This window comes from Thrips palmi, unplaced genomic scaffold, assembly GCF_012932325.1.
Source record: "Thrips palmi isolate BJ-2018 unplaced genomic scaffold, TpBJ-2018v1 HiC_scaffold_15, whole genome shotgun sequence".
Lineage (NCBI taxonomy): Eukaryota > Metazoa > Arthropoda > Insecta > Thysanoptera > Thripidae > Thrips > Thrips palmi.
The window spans coordinates 4,613,036-4,632,405 of NW_023144624.1; the positions used below are offsets into that span (position 1 = coordinate 4,613,036).

The 19,370-nt window shown below is 56.6% G+C and overlaps 5 protein-coding genes across 5 annotated transcripts; 2 read left to right on the top strand and 3 right to left on the bottom strand.

Annotated features, from left to right (window-relative positions):
- Positions 1 to 4,722: 4,722 nt before the first annotated feature.
- Positions 4,723 to 5,418, top strand: LOC117641642 (keratin-associated protein 6-3-like). The gene is made up of 2 exons (XM_034379135.1): positions 4,723 to 4,780; positions 4,854 to 5,418. The coding sequence occupies exons 1-2, from the start codon at positions 4,769 to 4,771 to the stop codon at positions 5,325 to 5,327; spliced, it is 486 nt and encodes a 161-aa protein (XP_034235026.1). The 5' UTR covers positions 4,723 to 4,768; the 3' UTR covers positions 5,328 to 5,418.
- Positions 5,419 to 6,365: 947 nt separating this feature from the next.
- LOC117641641 (keratin-associated protein 6-3-like) lies at positions 6,366 to 7,061 on the bottom strand. Its single transcript, XM_034379134.1, has 2 exons — positions 7,004 to 7,061; positions 6,366 to 6,930 (listed from the first exon to the last, which is right to left on the bottom strand). The coding sequence occupies exons 1-2, from the start codon at positions 7,013 to 7,015 to the stop codon at positions 6,457 to 6,459; spliced, it is 486 nt and encodes a 161-aa protein (XP_034235025.1). The 5' UTR covers positions 7,016 to 7,061; the 3' UTR covers positions 6,366 to 6,456.
- A 279-nt stretch (positions 7,062 to 7,340) lies between these two features.
- LOC117641638 (cuticle protein 16.5-like) lies at positions 7,341 to 8,162 on the bottom strand. Its single transcript, XM_034379132.1, has 2 exons — positions 8,112 to 8,162; positions 7,341 to 7,934 (listed from the first exon to the last, which is right to left on the bottom strand). The coding sequence occupies exons 1-2, from the start codon at positions 8,121 to 8,123 to the stop codon at positions 7,359 to 7,361; spliced, it is 588 nt and encodes a 195-aa protein (XP_034235023.1). The 5' UTR covers positions 8,124 to 8,162; the 3' UTR covers positions 7,341 to 7,358.
- A 222-nt stretch (positions 8,163 to 8,384) lies between these two features.
- LOC117641643 (vitelline membrane protein Vm26Ab-like) lies at positions 8,385 to 9,212 on the top strand. Its single transcript, XM_034379136.1, has 2 exons — positions 8,385 to 8,546; positions 8,747 to 9,212. Exons 1-2 carry the CDS (start codon positions 8,538 to 8,540, stop codon positions 9,047 to 9,049), a joined length of 312 nt encoding a protein of 103 aa, XP_034235027.1. The 5' UTR covers positions 8,385 to 8,537; the 3' UTR covers positions 9,050 to 9,212.
- A 2,474-nt stretch (positions 9,213 to 11,686) lies between these two features.
- LOC117641639 (cuticle protein 64-like) lies at positions 11,687 to 12,787 on the bottom strand. Its single transcript, XM_034379133.1, has 2 exons — positions 12,732 to 12,787; positions 11,687 to 12,302 (listed from the first exon to the last, which is right to left on the bottom strand). The coding sequence occupies exons 1-2, from the start codon at positions 12,741 to 12,743 to the stop codon at positions 11,784 to 11,786; spliced, it is 531 nt and encodes a 176-aa protein (XP_034235024.1). The 5' UTR covers positions 12,744 to 12,787; the 3' UTR covers positions 11,687 to 11,783.
- Positions 12,788 to 19,370: the final 6,583 nt, after the last annotated feature.

The following is a 19,370-nucleotide window of genomic DNA, read 5'->3' on the forward strand; positions in this document are numbered from 1 at the left end:
AGTTATGACTGAGTGAGTGAGGCAGCGCTAGTCAAATGAACTTCTAAAATATGTATGATATATTTCAATTATACCGACTTTTCAAATTGCCGGTTTAAAAAAATGTATGTATTAATGCCATGCAGATGTTTGATATTGGTTTGGCGTTGGGGGAAGCAGCTATGCTGTGGCAATGCCCCAACGTCTGCTTGTCCGCTCCGAGACATTCCCGTACAATGCCACCGGGCACCCGGCACCGCCATAGTGTGTAGAATTCACGCAAAAAGCAGATATTTTCCAAGGGCAAATAACATGCTCAATTTTCATGCCGTTTTTTTCCTCGACTCGTTTTGGTTGAAGTAGTGGTCAGTCAGTACGTTGTGAACAATGTGAATGTTCCAAGTGTGTTAAATAAACTGTTGAGTTATTTAATGAGCAAAGCACTCCGTTGAGGTTTTCATTTATAGTTGAGACACTGAAGTTGAACCTCAAGGCGGGCGTTGGTCAGTACTTTCTTTTCGCCGAAAATGCCGAATGATTCGGGACGTTTGTCTCACACAGCAAAATTTTCCCGACTAAACTTCCTTCCACTCGCGGAGGGCTGCGTCGTCCGTCACGCCTGTCGGGTTGGCTGGCTGGTGAGCCCTCCGGCCCCGGCCCGTTCCGTGTCGAGCCGTCAGCCTGGATTAGAACAGCGAGTGTGGCGGTCCGCGGCGTGGCCGGCGCGGCTCGCGGGTTGAGCTAGGTCAGGAATCCCGACTGGTCCAGGACGACCCTCACCTACTAGCCCAGTTAGATTAGATTTTGACCCTAAAAAAATTAGCAAAAACGCGCCGCTTTGGGGATCGATAGTACCACCCATAAGCATCAAATCCTGAAAATTCCCAAGAATTCCCATCATGCATTCTCCCGGAAACGGCGTTCAAAGTCCGCCATTTTGGATTTTGGGGCCCAAGTGGTTATCAGCCTATACCGGCCAAACGGTTCGTCCGACAGAGTCGCCCGACGGCTCAAATTAATCGTCATGCATAGAGCTACAATCTGCATTAGTCGGATTTTGTTTTATATCAGTACACACTGGAAAAATTTTACACTAAAGTGGAATTTTTGATTTTCTGGAAAGTCATATCCATCTTTGAGTCCACTTTCCTCTTTTCTTGTCAAGATATCGGTAAAAAGTGCTTCTCTATGCGTTGTTGGCCTATTTTTTTTCCGAACAGATTGGTATCTAATTGATCCCTGTGGGACCAATATTGGCCGAGATAGAGCGCCGAGACTTGAGCGCCGTGACCCGGCGGGAGGCATATTTTGTACCCCGGCGCCAACCTTCAAGTCGCACTAACTCGCTCATTCATGATCGCACAGGGTTCACTCTTACACGAAAAGAAGCACAAAAGTCTGCCCTACAACATGGATGTATTGCATTTGAACTCGTACTCATCGCGTTTCATATAAAAGCGGAAAAATCCGGAAATTTTGGTGTTTTGTCAGGGTTTATCTTGGTTTTCGACCGATTTGGGGCAGAGTAACGATCCAGATAGAAACTTTACGTTATCCCAGCTGTCAAGCACTCTTTTCTGAAGCGCTCGACGCTTCTCACGTCATTTTCCGTCAAACTATCCCCTTTAAAAACAGCTAGCATTCAAAATCGGCGCGTGCAGCAAGGGGGTTTGCCTACCTGCCCCTTAGGTGACTGCCATGCACCAAGCCAATCAAGCACGAAAAAGTGCTGTAAATTCGGACAGGGACGTGCTAATGGGCTGAACTTTTGGGATCGGGTAAGGTTATGACGTAGATACTTGCCTAAAAATTTCCCCAAAGCCCCCCGGGACCAGGCTGGCCGTTACGCCTGTCCAATGTTAAAATCGTTGTTAAAATGTAGGTTATGCATACCCACCGTAATTTTTAAACCCAAATGGGGCCTGGTTCAATGGGGTTTCTTTTGCAGAACGCACCCTAAGACGCCCTAAAATAGTTTTTAAAAACATGTTTTGTGATCCGAGCTCAAGTATGGACTCTACAGAGGGTCAAAGGCAGCAAAGAAAGGCCAAAGTGGCACATGATGCGTTTTTTTGCCTTTGCCCCTCTGTAGAGTCCATACTTGAGCTCGGATCACAAAACATGTTTTAATAACTATTGTAGGGCGTCTTGGGGGCGTTCTGAAAAAGAAACCCCATTGAACCAGGCCCTTTTGGGTTTAAAAATTACGGTGGGTATGCATAAGCCCTACATTTTAACAACGATTTGAACATTGGACAGGCGTAACGGCCAGCCTGGTCCCGGGGTGCTTTGGGAATTTTGAGGCAAATCTACGTCATAACCTTACCCGATCCAAAAGTTCACCCCATTAGCACGTCCCTGTCCGAATTTACACATTTTTCGTGCTTGATTGGCTTGGTGCATGGCAGTCACCTAAGGGGCAGGTAGGCAACCCGCTTGCTGCACGCGCCGATTTTGAATGCTAGCTGTTTAACGGGTATAGTTTGACGGAAAATGACGTGAGAAGCGTCGAGCGCTTCAGAAAAGAGTGCTTGACAGCTGGGATAACGTAAATTTTCTATCTGGATCGTTACTCTCCCCCAAATCGGTCGAAAACCAAGACAACCCTGAAAAAAACACCAAAATTTCCGGATTTTTCCGCTTTTATATGAAACGCGATGAGTACGAGTTCAAATGCAATACATCCATGTTGTAGGGCAGACTTTTGTGCTTCTTTTTGTGTAAGAGCGAACCTGTGCGATCATTAATGAGCGAGTTAGTGCGACTTGAAGGGGCGCCGGGTACAAAATATGCCTCCCGCCGGGTCACGGCGCTCAAGTCTCGGCGCTCTATCTCGGCCAAAATTGGTCCCACAGGGATCAATTAGATACCAATCTGTTCGGAAAAAAGGCCAACAACGCATAGAGAAACACTTTTTTCCGATATCTTGACAAGAAAAAAGGAAAGTGGACTCAAAAATGGATATGACTTTCCAGAAAATCAAAAATTCCCCTTTAGTGTAAAAATTTTTTCCCGGGGTACTGATATAAAAAAAAATCCGACTAATGCAGATTGTAGCTCTATGCATGACGATTAATTTGAGCCGTCGGGCGACTCTGTCGGACGAACCGTTTGGCCGGTATGGCTGATAACCACTTTGGGGCCCAAAACCAAAAAGGCGGACTTTGAACGCCGTTTCCCGGGAATGCATGATGGGAATTCTTGGGAATTTTCAGATTTGATGCTTATGGGTGGTACTATCGATCCCCAAAGCGGCGCGTTTTTGCTAATTTTTTTAGGGTCCCCCATGCACTTTGAACTAATGTAACTGGGCTATACCTCGCTGCTCGCCACTCCGGCTGGCTTTGCTGGCTCTGCTTGACCGCGGCGCGAGACCGACCGCGCCCGAAACGACCGCCTTTGGGTCGCTCTAGGCCGCTGTGGGCCGCCAGTCGGCGAGACAGAGACGGAGGGCCGGCCGCCTCCTAGCTGGTGCGACAGACAGAGGCAAGGGCGGATTGAAAGGGGGCAACAGGCCTCCCCCTCCCCCGCCCTTTGACCCCTTGAAAGAAACTCGAAAGATAGGCAAAATGCAGCGCTGTGCAAGCGGGCGAGAATCGCTTTCTTGGCTCCTCCCTGGGGCCAATCCTGGAACCGCCCTTGGACAGAGAGCCACGCCGGCGGTGCGTGTGGGAAGCGAGGGCCTGGCGTCCGCGCGCGTCCGCGACTTGGCTTCGCGACTGTTGGGAAACGGTAACGGAGCAATAGCGGGCCGACGCAGACAGGTGGCCGGTCGGCCGGACCTCTGGCCGCTTCGATCAATCCGCCCAAGGTCTCGACGACGTGACAGGACGATCTATTCATTTCCAGATAAACAAGACCCGCGCGAGTTTTTCAGAGGACGTCGTTGACTTTGGAAGTAAAGCAGCTCGGACTCTTTCCCTCCCTAAATTATTTTGTTTAGGTACTCCGTTCGCAGCTCAAAGCGTCTCCCAAAAGTCCAGGCGGTGAAAAGTTTCTTTTTTTTTTCCTTCCCTTTTCCTTGTGTCAGTAACACTGCCTTTCATCTTTGCCGACAGTCGCCTCGAGTAAAGTTTCGGCCCTCGAAAGAATTTGGCCTCCTTTTTAAGTTGGCATGCTGGCAGAGGGGGCGTGGGCCGGCATTTTCTGAGGACCTGGCACGTCGCGAGACTGCAGTGTAGGGTATCGCGTGGCACTGCGCAGCACTGCGCGGCATTCACGTCCAATTTCCCGGCATATTTCCTTTGGGTCGGTTTTTTCCTCCCCCTACCCTTCACTGCTACTCTGATTAGGGAGCAGCGCTGTCGCGGATAATGGAAGGATCCCAGCACTAAACGGAGAAATGCTGGAAGTTGTCGCTATGAAATTCTAAATTTTACAAGTAAACGATTTTCCTCTCTGCAGTCCAAATAAGGTTACTACGAGCACCCACAGCGTTGATACTGAATCAGCTTTGTTGAAACCGGGTAGTGCCTTGATTCCCTGCAAGACTGCACGGTGCTCTTTTGGTGGCCGCGGTCTGCGGGTGCGAGAGAGAGGTGTCGGTCTAATGAGCTGAGCGCCGGCGGGGCACGGCGAGGTAAGTTCGGCGTAGGCCAGCGATTCCCCTACCGGCATGGAGGCGATGACCACCGTCCACCACTACCAAAATCGGGGAGGTGGTGGGGCCCAAGGGCGTGGTCTTTTGTAGTTGGCTCGGTATATATACTCGCGGCTACGCCGATGGGGCACAGTCAAGTCGGTTGCAGTCCGAGTCTGTTCCCACAGCCAAACCCAGCCCCCGGTCGAGATGGCTTTCAAGGTAGGACTGAGTGAAGACGGCCAAGACCCAGGACGCGCCCGTCGCAGTGCTCGCTAACAGTGTGGTGTTGCAGCTGGTGCTCCTGTCCGCGCTGGTGGCGTGCGTGCAGGCCGGAGGCCTCATCGGCGGCTACGCCTCGTCCTACGGCTACGGCCACAGCCTGCCCCTGGCCGCCCCGCTCGTCTCCTCGCCCATCGTGACCAAGACCACCGTCACCACCACCCCCATCATCACCAAGACCCACCTGGCCGCGCCCCTGCCCCTGGCGTACGGCCACGGCTACGGCCACGGTCTGGGCTACTCCAGCTTGGGCTACTCCGGCCTCGGCTACTCCAGCCTGGGCTACTCTGGTCTGGCCCACCACGGCCTGGGCTACTCCGGCCTGGGCTACTCCGGTCTGGGCTACTCCGGTCTGGGCTACTCCGGTCTGGGCTACTCTAGCCTCGGCCACCACGGTCTCGGCTACTCCGGCCTGGGCTACTCGCACGGACTCGGCTACTCCGGCCTGGGCTACTCGCACGGTCTTGGCTACTCCGGCCTGTGGTGAAAAGTGATCTCACCAATAGTCAATTGATAATCTGTGATGACAACAACTCGAGCTTTATCCCAAAGTCAATAAAAACGCTCAACAAAACAAATCTCATGAGTGGTGTATTTGTTTGCCTCCTTGACCAGCCTAAGAAAAAAAAATAAGACACATGAATTTTACACTCCACGTAGCTAACAAAACACGAGAGCACCCGCTTTTTTTAAAAGAAAAGGATTTTTACACACAGATTTTTACATATTTGCCACCACTTTGCGGCAGGACCGCTCTCAGTTGAGGGTGGAAAATCGCACCCCTTATCATGAACACGCTAAAGGACTTGAAAGAATACGACCCGTGACTGCGTGACCGTATTACCCTATTTTTTGCTGATTTTCATCGATTGTGGATTATACTTACCCAGAGCAGTCACGCAAAATCAGTAAAATTATTCAAAATTTCGTGACATATTTTTTAATTACTCCAATCCTCTGGCCGAAGCATTTGTGCACGAAATTTCTGGGTAAGGAAAGAAGAGCACAGGATGATACCCTTAAGGTTAAAGAGTGAGAATTCATCCCATCCTGACGGCGAGAACCACGAGTCTCACGATTATTTGGGGGGACCAAATTTCTTGCCATGAAGTGGCAAATCCAATGTCTCACAAAATTATGGCAATTATTGCCTCCCCTGTCTTTTGACATGGGGAAACAGTACATAAAATATTCTCATAGATCAAAGCCTATTAATAAAATTTAACACACGTGGAATAGGCATTGCCCATGAGCAATATATACCCGATATCTTAAACAATTAATGCAATAGAGTGTAGTGTGAGAATATTTTTACTACCCTGCACTTTTCTTCCCCTACTACCCCTACCAGGGTGTAGGTAAAGCCTTCCCCCTTTTTCTAGTAAATTTTGAGTCTTCTTTCTTTTTGAGTAACTGTCACCGCCTGCCCGTGTCTTTCAGTTTGGTAAGTGGAGTGTAAAAAACATGTATCCAACTATTTTTCTTAGGCTGGACAAGGAGGCAAACAAATACACCACTCATGAGGTTTGTTTTGTTGAGCGTTTTTATTGACTTTGGGATAAAGCTCGAGTTGTTGTCATCACAGATTATCAATTGACTATTGGTGAGATCACTTTTCACCACAGGCCGGAGTAGCCAAGACCGTGCGAGTAGCCCAGGCCGGAGTAGCCGAGTCCGTGCGAGTAGCCCAGGCCGGAGTAGCCGAGACCGTGGTGGCCGAGGCTAGAGTAGCCCAGACCGGAGTAGCCCAGACCGGAGTAGCCCAGACCGGAGTAGCCCAGGCCGGAGTAGCCCAGGCCGTGGTGGGCCAGACCAGAGTAGCCCAGGCTGGAGTAGCCGAGGCCGGAGTAGCCCAAGCTGGAGTAGCCCAGACCGTGGCCGTAGCCGTGGCCGTACGCCAGGGGCAGGGGCGCGGCCAGGTGGGTCTTGGTGATGATGGGGGTGGTGGTGACGGTGGTCTTGGTCACGATGGGCGAGGAGACGAGCGGGGCGGCCAGGGGCAGGCTGTGGCCGTAGCCGTAGGACGAGGCGTAGCCGCCGATGAGGCCTCCGGCCTGCACGCACGCCACCAGCGCGGACAGGAGCACCAGCTGCAACACCATACTGTTAGCGAGCACTGCGACGGACGCGTCCTGGGTCTTGGCCGTCTTCACTCAGTCCTACCTTGAAAGCCATCTCGACCGGGGGCTGGGTTTGGCTGTGGGAACAGACTCGGACTGCAACCGACTTGACTGTGCCTCCGTCGACGAGGACAGCAATATATATACCGACCGAGCCCACCACGCCCATGCGCCCCACCTACTGCGCGAATTCGGTAGTGGTGGTCCGAGGCAAGTGGCCATTAACCTTTGGTCTGGCTGCACACTGCAGCGGACCCATTGACTTGCAAACAGCAGTGGCGAACTTCTCCTGGCCGTGAAAGGGTTGGCACAGAAAAGGCATAAACTTGACTAGACTTTCGTTTTATTGATGTCGTGAACTATTTTACAGAATGGTGATGGTGCCTGGGTTCGCCCCGCTACCAGACTGAGGAGGCACGAAGGATGGGGCTGCTGTGGATGAGTGGCTCGCTGTGCAGCAGGGGCTCACTGTAGCTGCTGTAGCTGGGCAGGGCCCTGATGACGGGGCTGCTGTAGCTACTGTAGCCGTGGCCGTAGCTGCTGTAGCTGGGCAGGGCTCTGACGATGGGCGCGCTGTAGCTGCTGTAGCTAGGCAGGACCCTGACGACAGGGCTGCTGTAGCTGCTGTAGCCGTGGCCGTAGCTGCTGTAGCTGGGCAGGGCTCTGATGATGGGAGCGCTGTGCACGATGGGGGCGACCCTGATGACAGGTGCGCTGTGGACGATAGGGGCAGCCCTGAGGATGGGGGCGCTGTGGATGATAGGGGCTGCCTTGATGATGGGGGCGCTGTGCACCAGGGGGCTGCTGTAGCTGGAGATGACGGGTGATGAGTGCAATGAGCTGTAGCCGCCGAGCCCCAGGCCCAGGCCGCTGCTGTAGCTGCTGTAGGCGGGCGCGTAGGAGGCGCCGTGGTCCAGGCCGTGGAGGTAGCCGCCCTGGGCTGCTGCCAGGCACGCTGCTAGGAGAACTGCGACCTGCAGGTGGAGGTACAGAGAATGCGCGTTAGTGATTTTCAGAGTTTGGTGGAAACTAGACCAGTTACATGCACACTGAACAACTCTATTGATGACAGTGGCAGTGTCGAAGAATCCTTCGCCCTAAAATACTAATGTCGTACTCGAGGAGTTCTACTTCGGCGTGGAGAACGGTACCTTGAGAGCCATGGTGGAGCTGGAGATGCGCTGGAGTGCCGAACAGGAGGACCGAGCCGCAACTGATGCGTCTCTCGTCGCATCCCCGCCTATTTATAGTGGCGACTCGAAGAGATGACACGGCCGGCGTGCCGGCGAGGACAGCGGCAGGCTCAGCCCGGCCGCCCAGGGTTAGGGAGCTTTTTATGTTTTTACGCGGAGGACCTGGCCGGCTGGGTGACACTTGGGTCGGTCCCATCCCATCCCATGCTTCGCTCCACCGCCGTCCGCCGCCTAGGTCGCCAAAAACAACGGCCAGGCCGCGGCCAGGGTTGGCAAAAGTGGGTGACGGGGTTGGCGTGGTATAAAAGGCGATGGGGAGCGTCGGAAAGGCATCAGTCCAGCAGTGACGATCAACGAGACACCATCGCATCTCCCCCGTGCATCATGATGAAGGTAATGCCGCATTCAGGGCGAGCTTTAAGTTTGTACTATTGTAGAAACGCACTGGAATCTGCAGTAGTCAACCTCATTCGTCATGGTTGAAGTATTGCCGAGAATTGCTTATTTTGCTCTTACAAGGCTAGCAGCGAGTTGAATGGCATGTCGTTCGGTTTTCTTGTTGACTACACTGACCAGCTTTTTTCCGCTTGCAGTTGTTTGTGTTGGCTGCCCTGGTGGCTGCGGCCCAGGCTGGCTTCCTGCACGACCACGTCGACCTGGACGACGGTCCCGCACTGTCCTACGCCTCCAGCTACAGCCACAGCTACGCCCCGTCCATCGCCTACTCTGCTCCGATCATCAGAGCCGCCCCGATCGCCTACTCCACCCCCATCGTCAAGTCCTACTCCACCCCCATCGTGAGGACCTACTCGACCCCCATCGTCAAGTCCTACTCCACCCCCATCGTGAGGACCTACTCCACCCTATCGTCAAGTCCTACTCCACCCCCATCGTGAGGACTTACCCCATCGTCAAGTCGTACTCCACCCCCTCGTCAGGACTTACCCCATCGTCAAGTCGTACCCAATCATCAAGTCCTACTCCGCCCCCCTCGCCTACAGCGCCTACTCGTCCTCTGACTTCGACCTCCCTTTGGACACCGGCTACTCGTCCTGGTAATCTCGGCGAAAATCTCATCGTGTAATCCATCACCGTTCACGCCGTTCACAACCGTTCGCAATAAATTATTTCCGACATTCAAAACGCCGTCTTTGCTTGCCTTCCTCCCTGCACTGCTAGAACTGAGGCGTACTTTCTCGCCTTTCTTCAAGCGTAGACTTGAAGCTTAGTGCTCCTTCGGCGGTGCGTGTGGCAACCCAAGCCGCGGCCGGGCAGGCGAGGCCAGGCCACAGTGCGACGAGATCGGACGAGGTGGACCAGAGGAGCGGTGCCGGCCAAAGGCGACGAAAGCGCCCGAGTTATGTTCCTTTTTACTTCTTTTCACGCTTCTGGCTTCGCAAGAGGAAAAGGTGTCGGCACCTGCGGTACGGAAGCGAAATACGGCAAAACGGTGCGCCCAGATGAATGGTCCGCTGCACGCGGCAGAGGTCGGTCGGCCGCCGTAACTCGGGTATCGATTCCCGCAAATGGAGGCCGCCGGCCTGATGCTGGCCTGAGGCTGGCCCGGTCGGCCTGGGGAGCCAAAGTAAAGTCGGGCCCTTTGAAAGGGCGGCCAAAGTGTGACCATGTCGAGCTCCAAATTGAATCTCGAGTTCGGTGCAGACGGCTGGGAAATGTCTCCAGCTGCTTGCATTGGACGGAGAGGCGCGCGCAGAGCGGCCAAGGAACTGCGGGGGAGGGAGAGAGAGGGGGGAAGAGAGACAGAGAGAAGGGGAGAGGGAGGAGGAGAGAGGGGCGGGGAGAATATATGTGTGTGTGTGTGTGTGTGTGTGTGTGTGTGTGTGTGTTGGTGCTCCTTATTTTGCGTTAGGCACGCGTCGGTGCGGCAGTTCCAGTGTCACGCCTACAGTCTGCTAGAGTCATCTCAAAGTGCTCGTCATGTCCAAGTTGTACTAAAGTCATAGCAAAGTCGAGTCAGGCCGGCCGCAGCCCCGGACTCTGTCTGCGCCTCGGCCATGGAGCGCGGAGCGGCGCGCGCGCCTTTCCAAGTTTCGTGTGGTTTTTGCAATGATAACGCGGCGCTGCATAATCTGCGGTCCTCCCACGCACACACACACACACGCTCGCACGGACGCACACACACGTGCGCGCGCGCACGCACACGCACGCTCGCTCGCAGCGCGTCCTCGTTCGGGCCGACAGGGCCGGACGATAAATTTGGGGGGAAAAGTTAAAAGTTTATCCTGGACGGAAGACGGAATCGGTGAGAGGCAACTGGCGACGCGCGTAGTTGCTGCAGCAGCAGAAGAAGAAATGCGAAGACGAAGAAGAAAACGGAAAATAAAAACAACAACACTACCAACAACAACGACGGCCTTCAAGGACGGCCGCCCCTCCCACGCCGTGCCTCCCATAACGGCGATCACGATTAGAATATCATAGCTCTGGGCGGTCGGCCGGTCGGCCGGTCGGCCTGGGACACACCTCCTGCCAGCGGACTGCCAGCGACTGCCAGCGACTGCCAGTGACCCAGACACACTGCCCGGCCGCGGCACTTGTCTAGCGGCCAGGCGTCGCGAGGGCGTGGCTCTCTCTCTCTCTCTCTCTCTCGTGGTGCGTGCCGCAGGGCTGCGAGAGAGACAGAAGCGGCGACGGCCCTGCTCGGAACCGCTCCGCCGGGGGCAGATGAAGTGTATCGATACAGTGTCGGAGTGCCGGTTTCTTTACCACCGCGTGGCTCGCGTTTAATCGAGTAGAAAAACACAGTGGGTTTTCGGTCCGCTGGAGCCGGCTGGAGCCGGGCTGGAGCCGTAGCGCCTGCGAAGCGTGGGGTAGGCCGCACCGCGCGACACCCGTGCGCGACGGGCGGGTCTGCCTCCCCGGCGCCCTCATGCATCGCCCCATTCATCCATTCATTCAGCGAGTCAGGCGGGCAGACTGACTGGCAAGCCGAGTCTTTGGCGGTGCCACAATTGGCTTGTTAACCAATAAAGCGGGGCTCGTAAACCTGAACCGCCCCGTTGCCCCCGCGAGTCGCGAAGTGCCAGTCAAAGGCAGCAAAGGCAGCGGGCCTTTTAAGCGGTGCGTGGAGCTGTGCTAACGCAGCGAGCGCAGGCAGTCAATGGCTGTGCGACTGCTGGCGCGCTGGCGCTGCAGCCACCATTCCGCCACACATGCCGCGGCCCCGCGGCCCGTGGAACCCGCCGAGCTGCCCTCGTGACGTCACGCTCCATTCTGATTGGCGAACTTCATTTCTGCCGCGATCCGCGCGCGTTATTGGGAAACCGGCTGCAGAGCGCTGAGTGCACAGTGTGCACCACGGGGAATTGTATCTGCAGTGTGTGCCCAAAGTGTTCACGTAGAAACAGCCTCGTTTCTTAAATATTGTTGCTTTGGAAGCAAACAAAGTCGAACTCATATTGACAATAAGAACTCAGTTTTGTACTGCTGCTTCTTTTTCTAACGTTCAGAAATTGGTTTTCCTTGTTTTTTCATTGGGGAGATCAGAGGTCACAAGCCAATTGTAGACAATATTTTTGTTGTTATGGAAATTATTTTTGTTTATTCATATTTCCATTGTTGTTTTTAAATATTTTTCACACTTAACGAGGAGCTAGTCAGTCTTTGAATTTACAGGTGGTGGAGGCCAGAGTAGCCCAGGCCGGAGTAGCCGAGGGGGGCAGAGTAGCCCAGACCAGAGTAGCCAAGACCAGAGTAGCCCAGCTTGGAGTAGCCAAGTCCGGAGTAGCCCAGGGGAGCGGAGTAGCCCAGGCCGGAGTAGCCCAGGCTGGAGTAGCCGAGACCGGAGTGCAGGGGGGCGGCGATGGCGGTCTTGGTGATGATGGGGGCGGAGTAGCCCAGGGGGGCGATGGGCGCGATGGGGGCGTGCAGGGGGGCGGCGATGGCGGTCTTGGTGATGAGGGGGGCGGAGTAGCCCAGGCCGGAGTAGCCGAGACCGGAGTAGCCCAGGCTGGAGTAGCCGAGGCCGGAGTGCAGGGGGGCGGCGATGGCGGTCTTGGTGATGATGGGGGCGGAGTAGCCTAGGCCGAGGGGGGCGCCGTAGCCGTAGCTGCCGGCGTAGGTGGAGATGGCGGGGGTGCCGATGAGGCCAGCCTGGGCGCAGGCCACCAGGGCAGCGAGGACTACCAGCTGCAACAAGAGAGACTTCATCAGCTTCCGAGAGAGCGAGAGCAAACACACAGCCGAGTTCTCGTAGAAACAACTCATTTCATGTGCGACACCTGCCGGTGAGCTTGGAGAAATACTGCTCTTAAATTGAAGAACGAGGAGTATTCCATTTAAAGTGCAAAGTCTTTATCGAGAGAGCAAGTTTGGACACTCGTAAAGAACAGAACAAAGCTGGGGCTTTCCGATCGAATCCTTTGCGCAGTGCTTTCCGATTGGCATAAGCCGTCGCTTTGCTTCACTTACTGACGGTCTGTCACTGAAAACTTAAGTGAGTACACTCATAAAGCACTTCAGCATGCACTGAGTACACACTCCGGTTTTCAGTTAAGTACAAAATCCTCCGGGCTCTGCTGGGCCCACGGCACTGCACTGCTTTGCACTGGGACGTACCTTGAATGCCATTTCGCTGTTGTGGAGGAGGTGGTGTGGATGTGGTGAAGCGAAATCTGCAACTGATGCCCAGTGCAAGGACCGCCGTCTTTTTATACCGGACCCATACTGCTTGCAGGGAGTCTTGCGCCGGGCGGAGGGGGGCGGGGGCAAGGCAGGGCAAGGCAGGGCAGGGCGGGGCAGGGCGGGGCACGGCGGGGAGGGGGTAGCCGTTGTCGGGCGGCGTCTGGCACGCCGGCTGTTTGGTGACGCCCCTAGACATCCCTCGCACACCCACACGCAGGGCACGCCGGGCACGCCAGCCAGCCAAGTTTATCCAAGCACTGCTTCCCTCGGCCACCGGCCACCAGTTCCTGAAAGAGTCCGTCATCGCAGCAAGCCCTCTCAGTGGAACAGCGAGCAACTGAGAGAGAAAAAACTTTAGTGTTTTGAAGTATAACGCACGTCATATGCCCCTCGACTGTGTGGTCTGGCCCTCGCGAGTGGACGTCGAGCGCGCAGTATTTAAAGCACCGCGCCTCCGCAGAAAGCAAAGCCCATTCAATTTAAGCTGGCGGTGCAGCGAGCGACACCGGGCCCCGGGCTTTGACCCCGGCACGCCCCGGTATGCGCGGCAGGCGGGGCAGGCTGGGCAGGCTCGACGGTCATCGTTTGACAGATACCAGATACGGTAAGATCATAATCGTTACTTGCAATCACTATCAAGGTGTGTGCGTGTGTGTGCGGTGGTGCGTGCGTGTGTGTGAGCCAGACACTTATTTCATAATCGGCCGGCAACGCCCCGCGAAGTGTCTCTCTCTTTCTCTCTCTCTCCTTCTCGCTCGCGCCGCGCCGTGCGTAGGTTTTGCCCGTGACCTTCCTGCATGTGCGGTATGGGTAGCGCGCCGCGCCCGGCCGCGCGTTGCGGCGCGGTGCGGCGCGGTGCAGCACGGGGAAGATAAACAAAGAAATTGGCTCCCGCAGGCGGCGGGATTCGAACCCACGACCGTGATGGCACGGCCATAAATCCAGAGGAGTCAAGGGCGGAGCGCGAACCACCGGAGGGTTCCGCTCGTTCCGCCGCTCCGCGCGGTGTGGGCCGCCGGCCGGCAGCTTCGTTTCGGGAAACGTGATGTTGACTCTTGGTCTTTTTGTTTTCCCAGCAGTTGTGATCCTTGAGCCCTTCGCCGCGACTGCGGATCGATATCAGTTCTGTTTTCTTCTTGTTGCACTCGAAGTCCGCTTAGGCGGTGCAGCCTGCATCGCGGCGCCGCCTCGCGTGCAAGGGCTGTCGCCAGACGCACTTGAGGGGAAAAGAAAAGAGGAGAACAAGAAAGCTGTCAATGACACGTCCGACAAGGCCGCCGCGCGTCCTGTCGGCAGGCCGCCGCTCTGACGGGGTTCGCCCTTTCTTCGCGCGACAGTCACCGGAATTTAAAAATGGCAATCCAAGCTCAGGTCAATTCTGTGCGTGTCCACGTCTCCACTCGTAGTAAACCTCCGACAACGTCGGGGTGCTGACTGCGTTTAGTGCAGAACGGAGGCTCCGCCCCGATCCTGGCGGGCCATGCCCTGGATGGCCGCGGGCGACGTGCCGGCGGCGCCGACGTGGTCACGGCGAGCTCGGCAGGATGGGGCGGGGCGGGGAGGAGGGCAGACGGACTGCATGGACTGGCTGCACTTGAACTTGGTGGGTTGTGCAACGGCGTCGTGCGCAGCGGACCAGCGGACGCCGAGACAGGACGTCCCCCCCCCCCCTCTCTGGACCCTGCTCCACCCCACCACGCCCCACCACGCCCCACCGCGCCCCGCCGCACCCTGTCCCCAGCCCAAGGCGCACGCGGCACGCAGATCGCGGGCATGCACGCTAGTGTTGACGCCTCAGTAACCACGTCGTCTGGCCTTTTTTCGTCTTTTTCCTCCAGCCAGGGCGATTGTGTGTGTGTCTGTGTGTGTGTGCACGCGCGTGGGATGAGAAGTTCTCACCAGAAAGGCGCGTGTGCGTGCGCGGGGTGCCACTAACGGACGAAAGCAGATAAATGAGACACAGACAGACAAACAGACAGATAGACAGCTAGCAGGCAGGCGGACAGACAGACGGACAAAGGGGGCGAGTCCCATTGCTTCATGTGTCACGTGAGAAGTCCGCAGACTTGATCTGCGTCTCGCAATTCGTCTCGATGGCCGATGGCCGCCTAGAGCCGTTTCTCCTTTGTTTCTCGCTGTTGTTTATTCGCCTAAAACTGTAGCGGGCTTCGCGCCGGTTCATAGAGCACGTTCCACCGGCGACCTTTATCCGCTTATCCTGGAGGGATCGCTGGAAATGTGCCGCAGTCTGTCCGGCTAAACCATTATCACACCCAATTGTTTTCCATCGCTGCCACGGTTTAACTGACCTAACCCAACCTAACCTCACAAGCCGCGGAGAAATGCTTGGCTTCAGCTCATCGCTAGGATCCCTTTCTCCGAGCGCGACCGGCCCAGTCAATGGAACCAACCTCGCGTTCGGGATTGGGTAACTCCACACACGGACAGGTCCAGGACCGGGCCTGGCGGGGCGGGTTGGCGCGGCGTGGCACGGCAAGGTCTCTTTTCTTTTCGTCAGATTATCATTGTGGCCAGCCTGGCCAGCAGCGCTCCAGTTATTGGCACGCCTGCTCGTTGGCACGCCTGTCGCCGGCCGGCCATCGCTCAGGCGGCAGCCCCGGCTCGGCCGGCCGCTCTATTTTGGCGAGGCGGTTTTCTTCTCTTTTTGGTGGCCACAGTGAATCGGCAAGACCATTATCTCAGCTGTTGAACCTTCGCACCTTTCCATCACAGGGCATCGTGCGGTGGCTTTCGATCAAGGTTTTACATCCGTCCAGGAGATACACCCTTAAAACCTTACGAAGCATTTTGAGCATACATTGTACAAACTAATTTACTTTGTTATACGAAGAATTCTTATAGTTTGTAAATTACGAAGTATTCTCTTTGTCAGTTTATGTATGCTCAAAATACTTTGTTATAACAAGCTGCTTTTCTTTGTAAGGCCTGAAATAGTTTGTGAGGTTTTCTCAGTGTAGTTGTGATTTTTTAAATGATACAACGTTATTTCTCGCGGGACGTGAAAAACACATGATAACCACATTCGACACGCGGCTCGCTCGGGGAAAAATGCAGACCCTTGTATTTTCCCATCAAGCCCGCATTCTTGCACCTCATGCTTTGAACAGCGGCGTTCGCCAGCGAGCTACATCTCTCTGTCTTTCAGAAAACAAAAGAGACTCGCAGAAAAACGCGCACCTCGCGCCTTCGTCTTCTTGGTCCTAGGGCCGCCGACCGTGACGCACGCATAAACGTTATGCATTTATTTGGTCTACTTTTCGAGCAGGTCGGGCCGGTGCCGGAAATTGGTGCAAAACTGGTCTGCAGTGCTGCGCCAGCCCCGCACCAGTGCCCCGTGTTCGGCCTTGCAGACGCCTCGCCCCGCTCCGCCTTGCCGGACTGCAGCGACTATCACTTTCGGTACTTTACAACGACCAATTAGCAAAAACACCAGCAAGAACGCTTCAGCTTGGCATCCGCTGGGCCCGTCTGTCCACCTGCGTCTGTCTGTCCGTGCCCGCCTGTCCACCTGTCTGTCTGCCTGCCTGCCTGTCTGTCCGCCTGTCTGCCTGCCTGTCTGTCTGACTGCATCGCTCTTCCCTTCTTCCTAGGGCCGCGTGACCGCGCCGCGCCGCCCATCCCACTCGCATTTTATCGTGCCGCTCTAGAGGCCGTCCCGTCCGCGTGTGTGGTGTTGTTGATGTTTCCGCCGCAGTTGTTGTTGGACGGACCCACATCGTCATAACATCTTCGAGGTTTCCTGATGCGATCCGCCAAGGCAGCCAAGGGAAGGTCTCGGCTCTCGCGGCTGCTACAGTGGTGCTAGCCGGACACGCGGCGGCCGAATCAGGATTACTGCAAGTCTCTCCGGCATTCGTTCTTATCCTTGGTCGCGGCCCGAGCGTGATTGAGCGAGCCCTTGGGCGTCCTGCTCCTTCCTGCATCATACACTGCGGAAAAGTCACGAGCAGTCAGAAAATCGAAAACATTATTGCAGGCTGCCATGATGGTGGAGAGTCTTCGTGGTTCCTTGCGTTGAAGTCTCCAGACTGGCTGATTGATTCGTTTTGAGAGCCTCCGGTGTTCGCACTGGCACTGGCCGCCATGCAGGCAGGCCTCCTTCCTTGGCGTCCCTTGCTGGCTCGGAAGGACTGGCGGAACCTGCGCGAACTTCCCGACACTAAATGAGCAGCGCCTCATCATAGTCTCGGCCGCCCTCAAGGTCAGCGCCGCAGCGCCGCGCCGAGTACGCAGGACGGCCGGGACGGCGGGACGCAGGGCGGACTGTTTTTGTTGATCCTGGGCGCCGCTGGCCGCTACGCTCTAATTGGCCAGAAATCTGCATCCTTGGAGTGGGACGTCGTTAACGATGCCGTGCCGGCACCGCCTCCGTCCGGCGCGCCGCGTCCACCAAAGGGCCTCGCTGCGCGCTGCGCCGGCCGATACGGAACGACGATGCAGCCCCGCGTGGCCTGGCTTTGCCTGGCATTGCCCCGCATCAGCCGGCGGACGGACCGGACGGGACAGCCCAAGGACGCGGCAAGGCGAGGGCCGGCAGGGCGGGGAGCCGAGCAGAGCGGAGGGGATCGCACGACTGTTTTCGTTTCGGCCGTGTGGCGCGGCGGCGCAGCGCGGACGGGCGGGACGGGCACGCACAGAGCAGCGCAGGTGACCGGAGTACGTGGGTTATGCACGACATAGAACGCCTTATGCACCGGCCAAGGCGCCAAGGGCAGATTACGGCCAGAGCAGAGGAACCAGTTGTCCAGCGTCTGGCGGCCGGCACGACGTCTGGGGCTACTGGGCTGCACCTCGTGGCGGCAGGGCCTCGTGGCAGCAGGACGGCATGGCAGCGGGGCCTCACGGCACCAGGGTCTCGAAGCAGGACAGAATGACAGCTGGGCGGAATGGCTGCAGGGCAGAATGGCAGTAGGACCTCATGGCAGCAAGGCCTCAGGTAGCAGGACCTCATGGCAGCAGGGCCTTATGGCACTTCGTACGTCGCACGGGGACGTGGTGGGTGGTGCCAGCGCCCGCCACCAGGGGGCACGTCGGTCACGCCTGGTCGGGGCTCGTGGAGGTTATATTCCCCGCCACCAGGCGTCGCCCGTGTTCCGCCGCCGGTCGCTGCGCTCCGCTCCACGTCCGGCAGTGGCGGGGGGTATCGCCGAACGTTGAGTATCTGCACCTCGAGGTGGCGCCTCTGCTGGCCGCAACGCGAACTAACCGCTCTCCATAATCGTGTGCTACGGACGCATAAGGAAGGAATCTCAACAACGGCTGTATATATGGACTGCGAAGCAATAAATATGTCGAGGAGAATCAAGCTACGTCAAGCTACGGTATGTGAACATTGACGCCTTATCTAATAATCGCGAAGGTCTAACTGCTGTCTGTTTCAGGTGTGGCGTCGCGTGGTGGGTCTAGAACTTACATTGTGACGTAAGGTAAGACGTCTGTAGCGATGTCGTTGTGGTGTACTCGTGGAACGGGCGACTGAAGTGAAAAATAGGCTAATCGGGGATTCATAATATTTCGTTTCATTCATCGTCGCTACAGAAAACTGGCAGTGATGCGGCGCGAGCGCAGATAAGCCACATGGAACTGCCGTTGACCTATTCGCATTCACGTATTTCGTGATTTCGTGTCTATCGTCCGTTGCTGGGATGGTCATTTTCCCGCGGTCGTTCACATCGCTGCTGCCGTGAAAGGATAGCGCCCACTGCTAGGTAAATCGGCGTGTGTGGAGCCGAGTGGAGGTCAAAGGGAGGAAAAGGGGAAGACAAGGCGGCCAAGACAGGCGGCGCGGCTTGGAAACTTGAAACCCGAAGCGGCAGCGGCACTGATTTCGATTTTCGCCTGCTTGCAAATCACGGCACTGGCAGCCGGCACGAGGCGCGGCGTGGCGGGGAGGGGGAGGGGGGAGGGGGCAGAGGGTGGCCCGTCCCGCTGTGCCCTTGGTAGCCGCCGTGCCGCGCCGCGCCCTGCCGCGCACCCTCTGCCACCATTTCGCGAAGGAGGTCACCCTGGCCGAGAGCGCCACGGCCGCCACACGCCTGGCCTAGACTGGGTACACGGGGTCAGCCATCATCCGGATACAAAAAGAAAGGCGCCAAATTGAGGCGACGGGGTGGCCAGGCCTGGGCCAGCCCGCCGTCCGTCGCCAGGGCCTCGGCGAGGGCGGGGCGGTGACGGCCAGGGTGACGCCCAGGGTGACGCGTGCAGGCGCCGCGCCCTCCACCTCCATGTGCGGCAGGGAGAGGCTGGTCTGCGTACGCGTGCTCGGCCCTCGCGCCCTCCATGTGCGGGCGGACCGGGACGGACCGGGACGGACGGCCGCGGCGCCCCGGCACGCGCGCCGCCCGGCGCTGAGCGCTGCCGCGGGTCGACCGGAACGGGAACACGTGCACCACGTGGTGCGCCACCTCGGGCGCCTCACCGCGCGCCGCTGCAGCAGCACCCTCTGTCGAGTGGGAGAATACACTGATGGTCGAGCAGGCATACCCCTTGACGGCAGTTGTTCCGAATTGCGAAAAAAAAATCATTTGCGCTTTTAATGAAGATTGGCCGGAG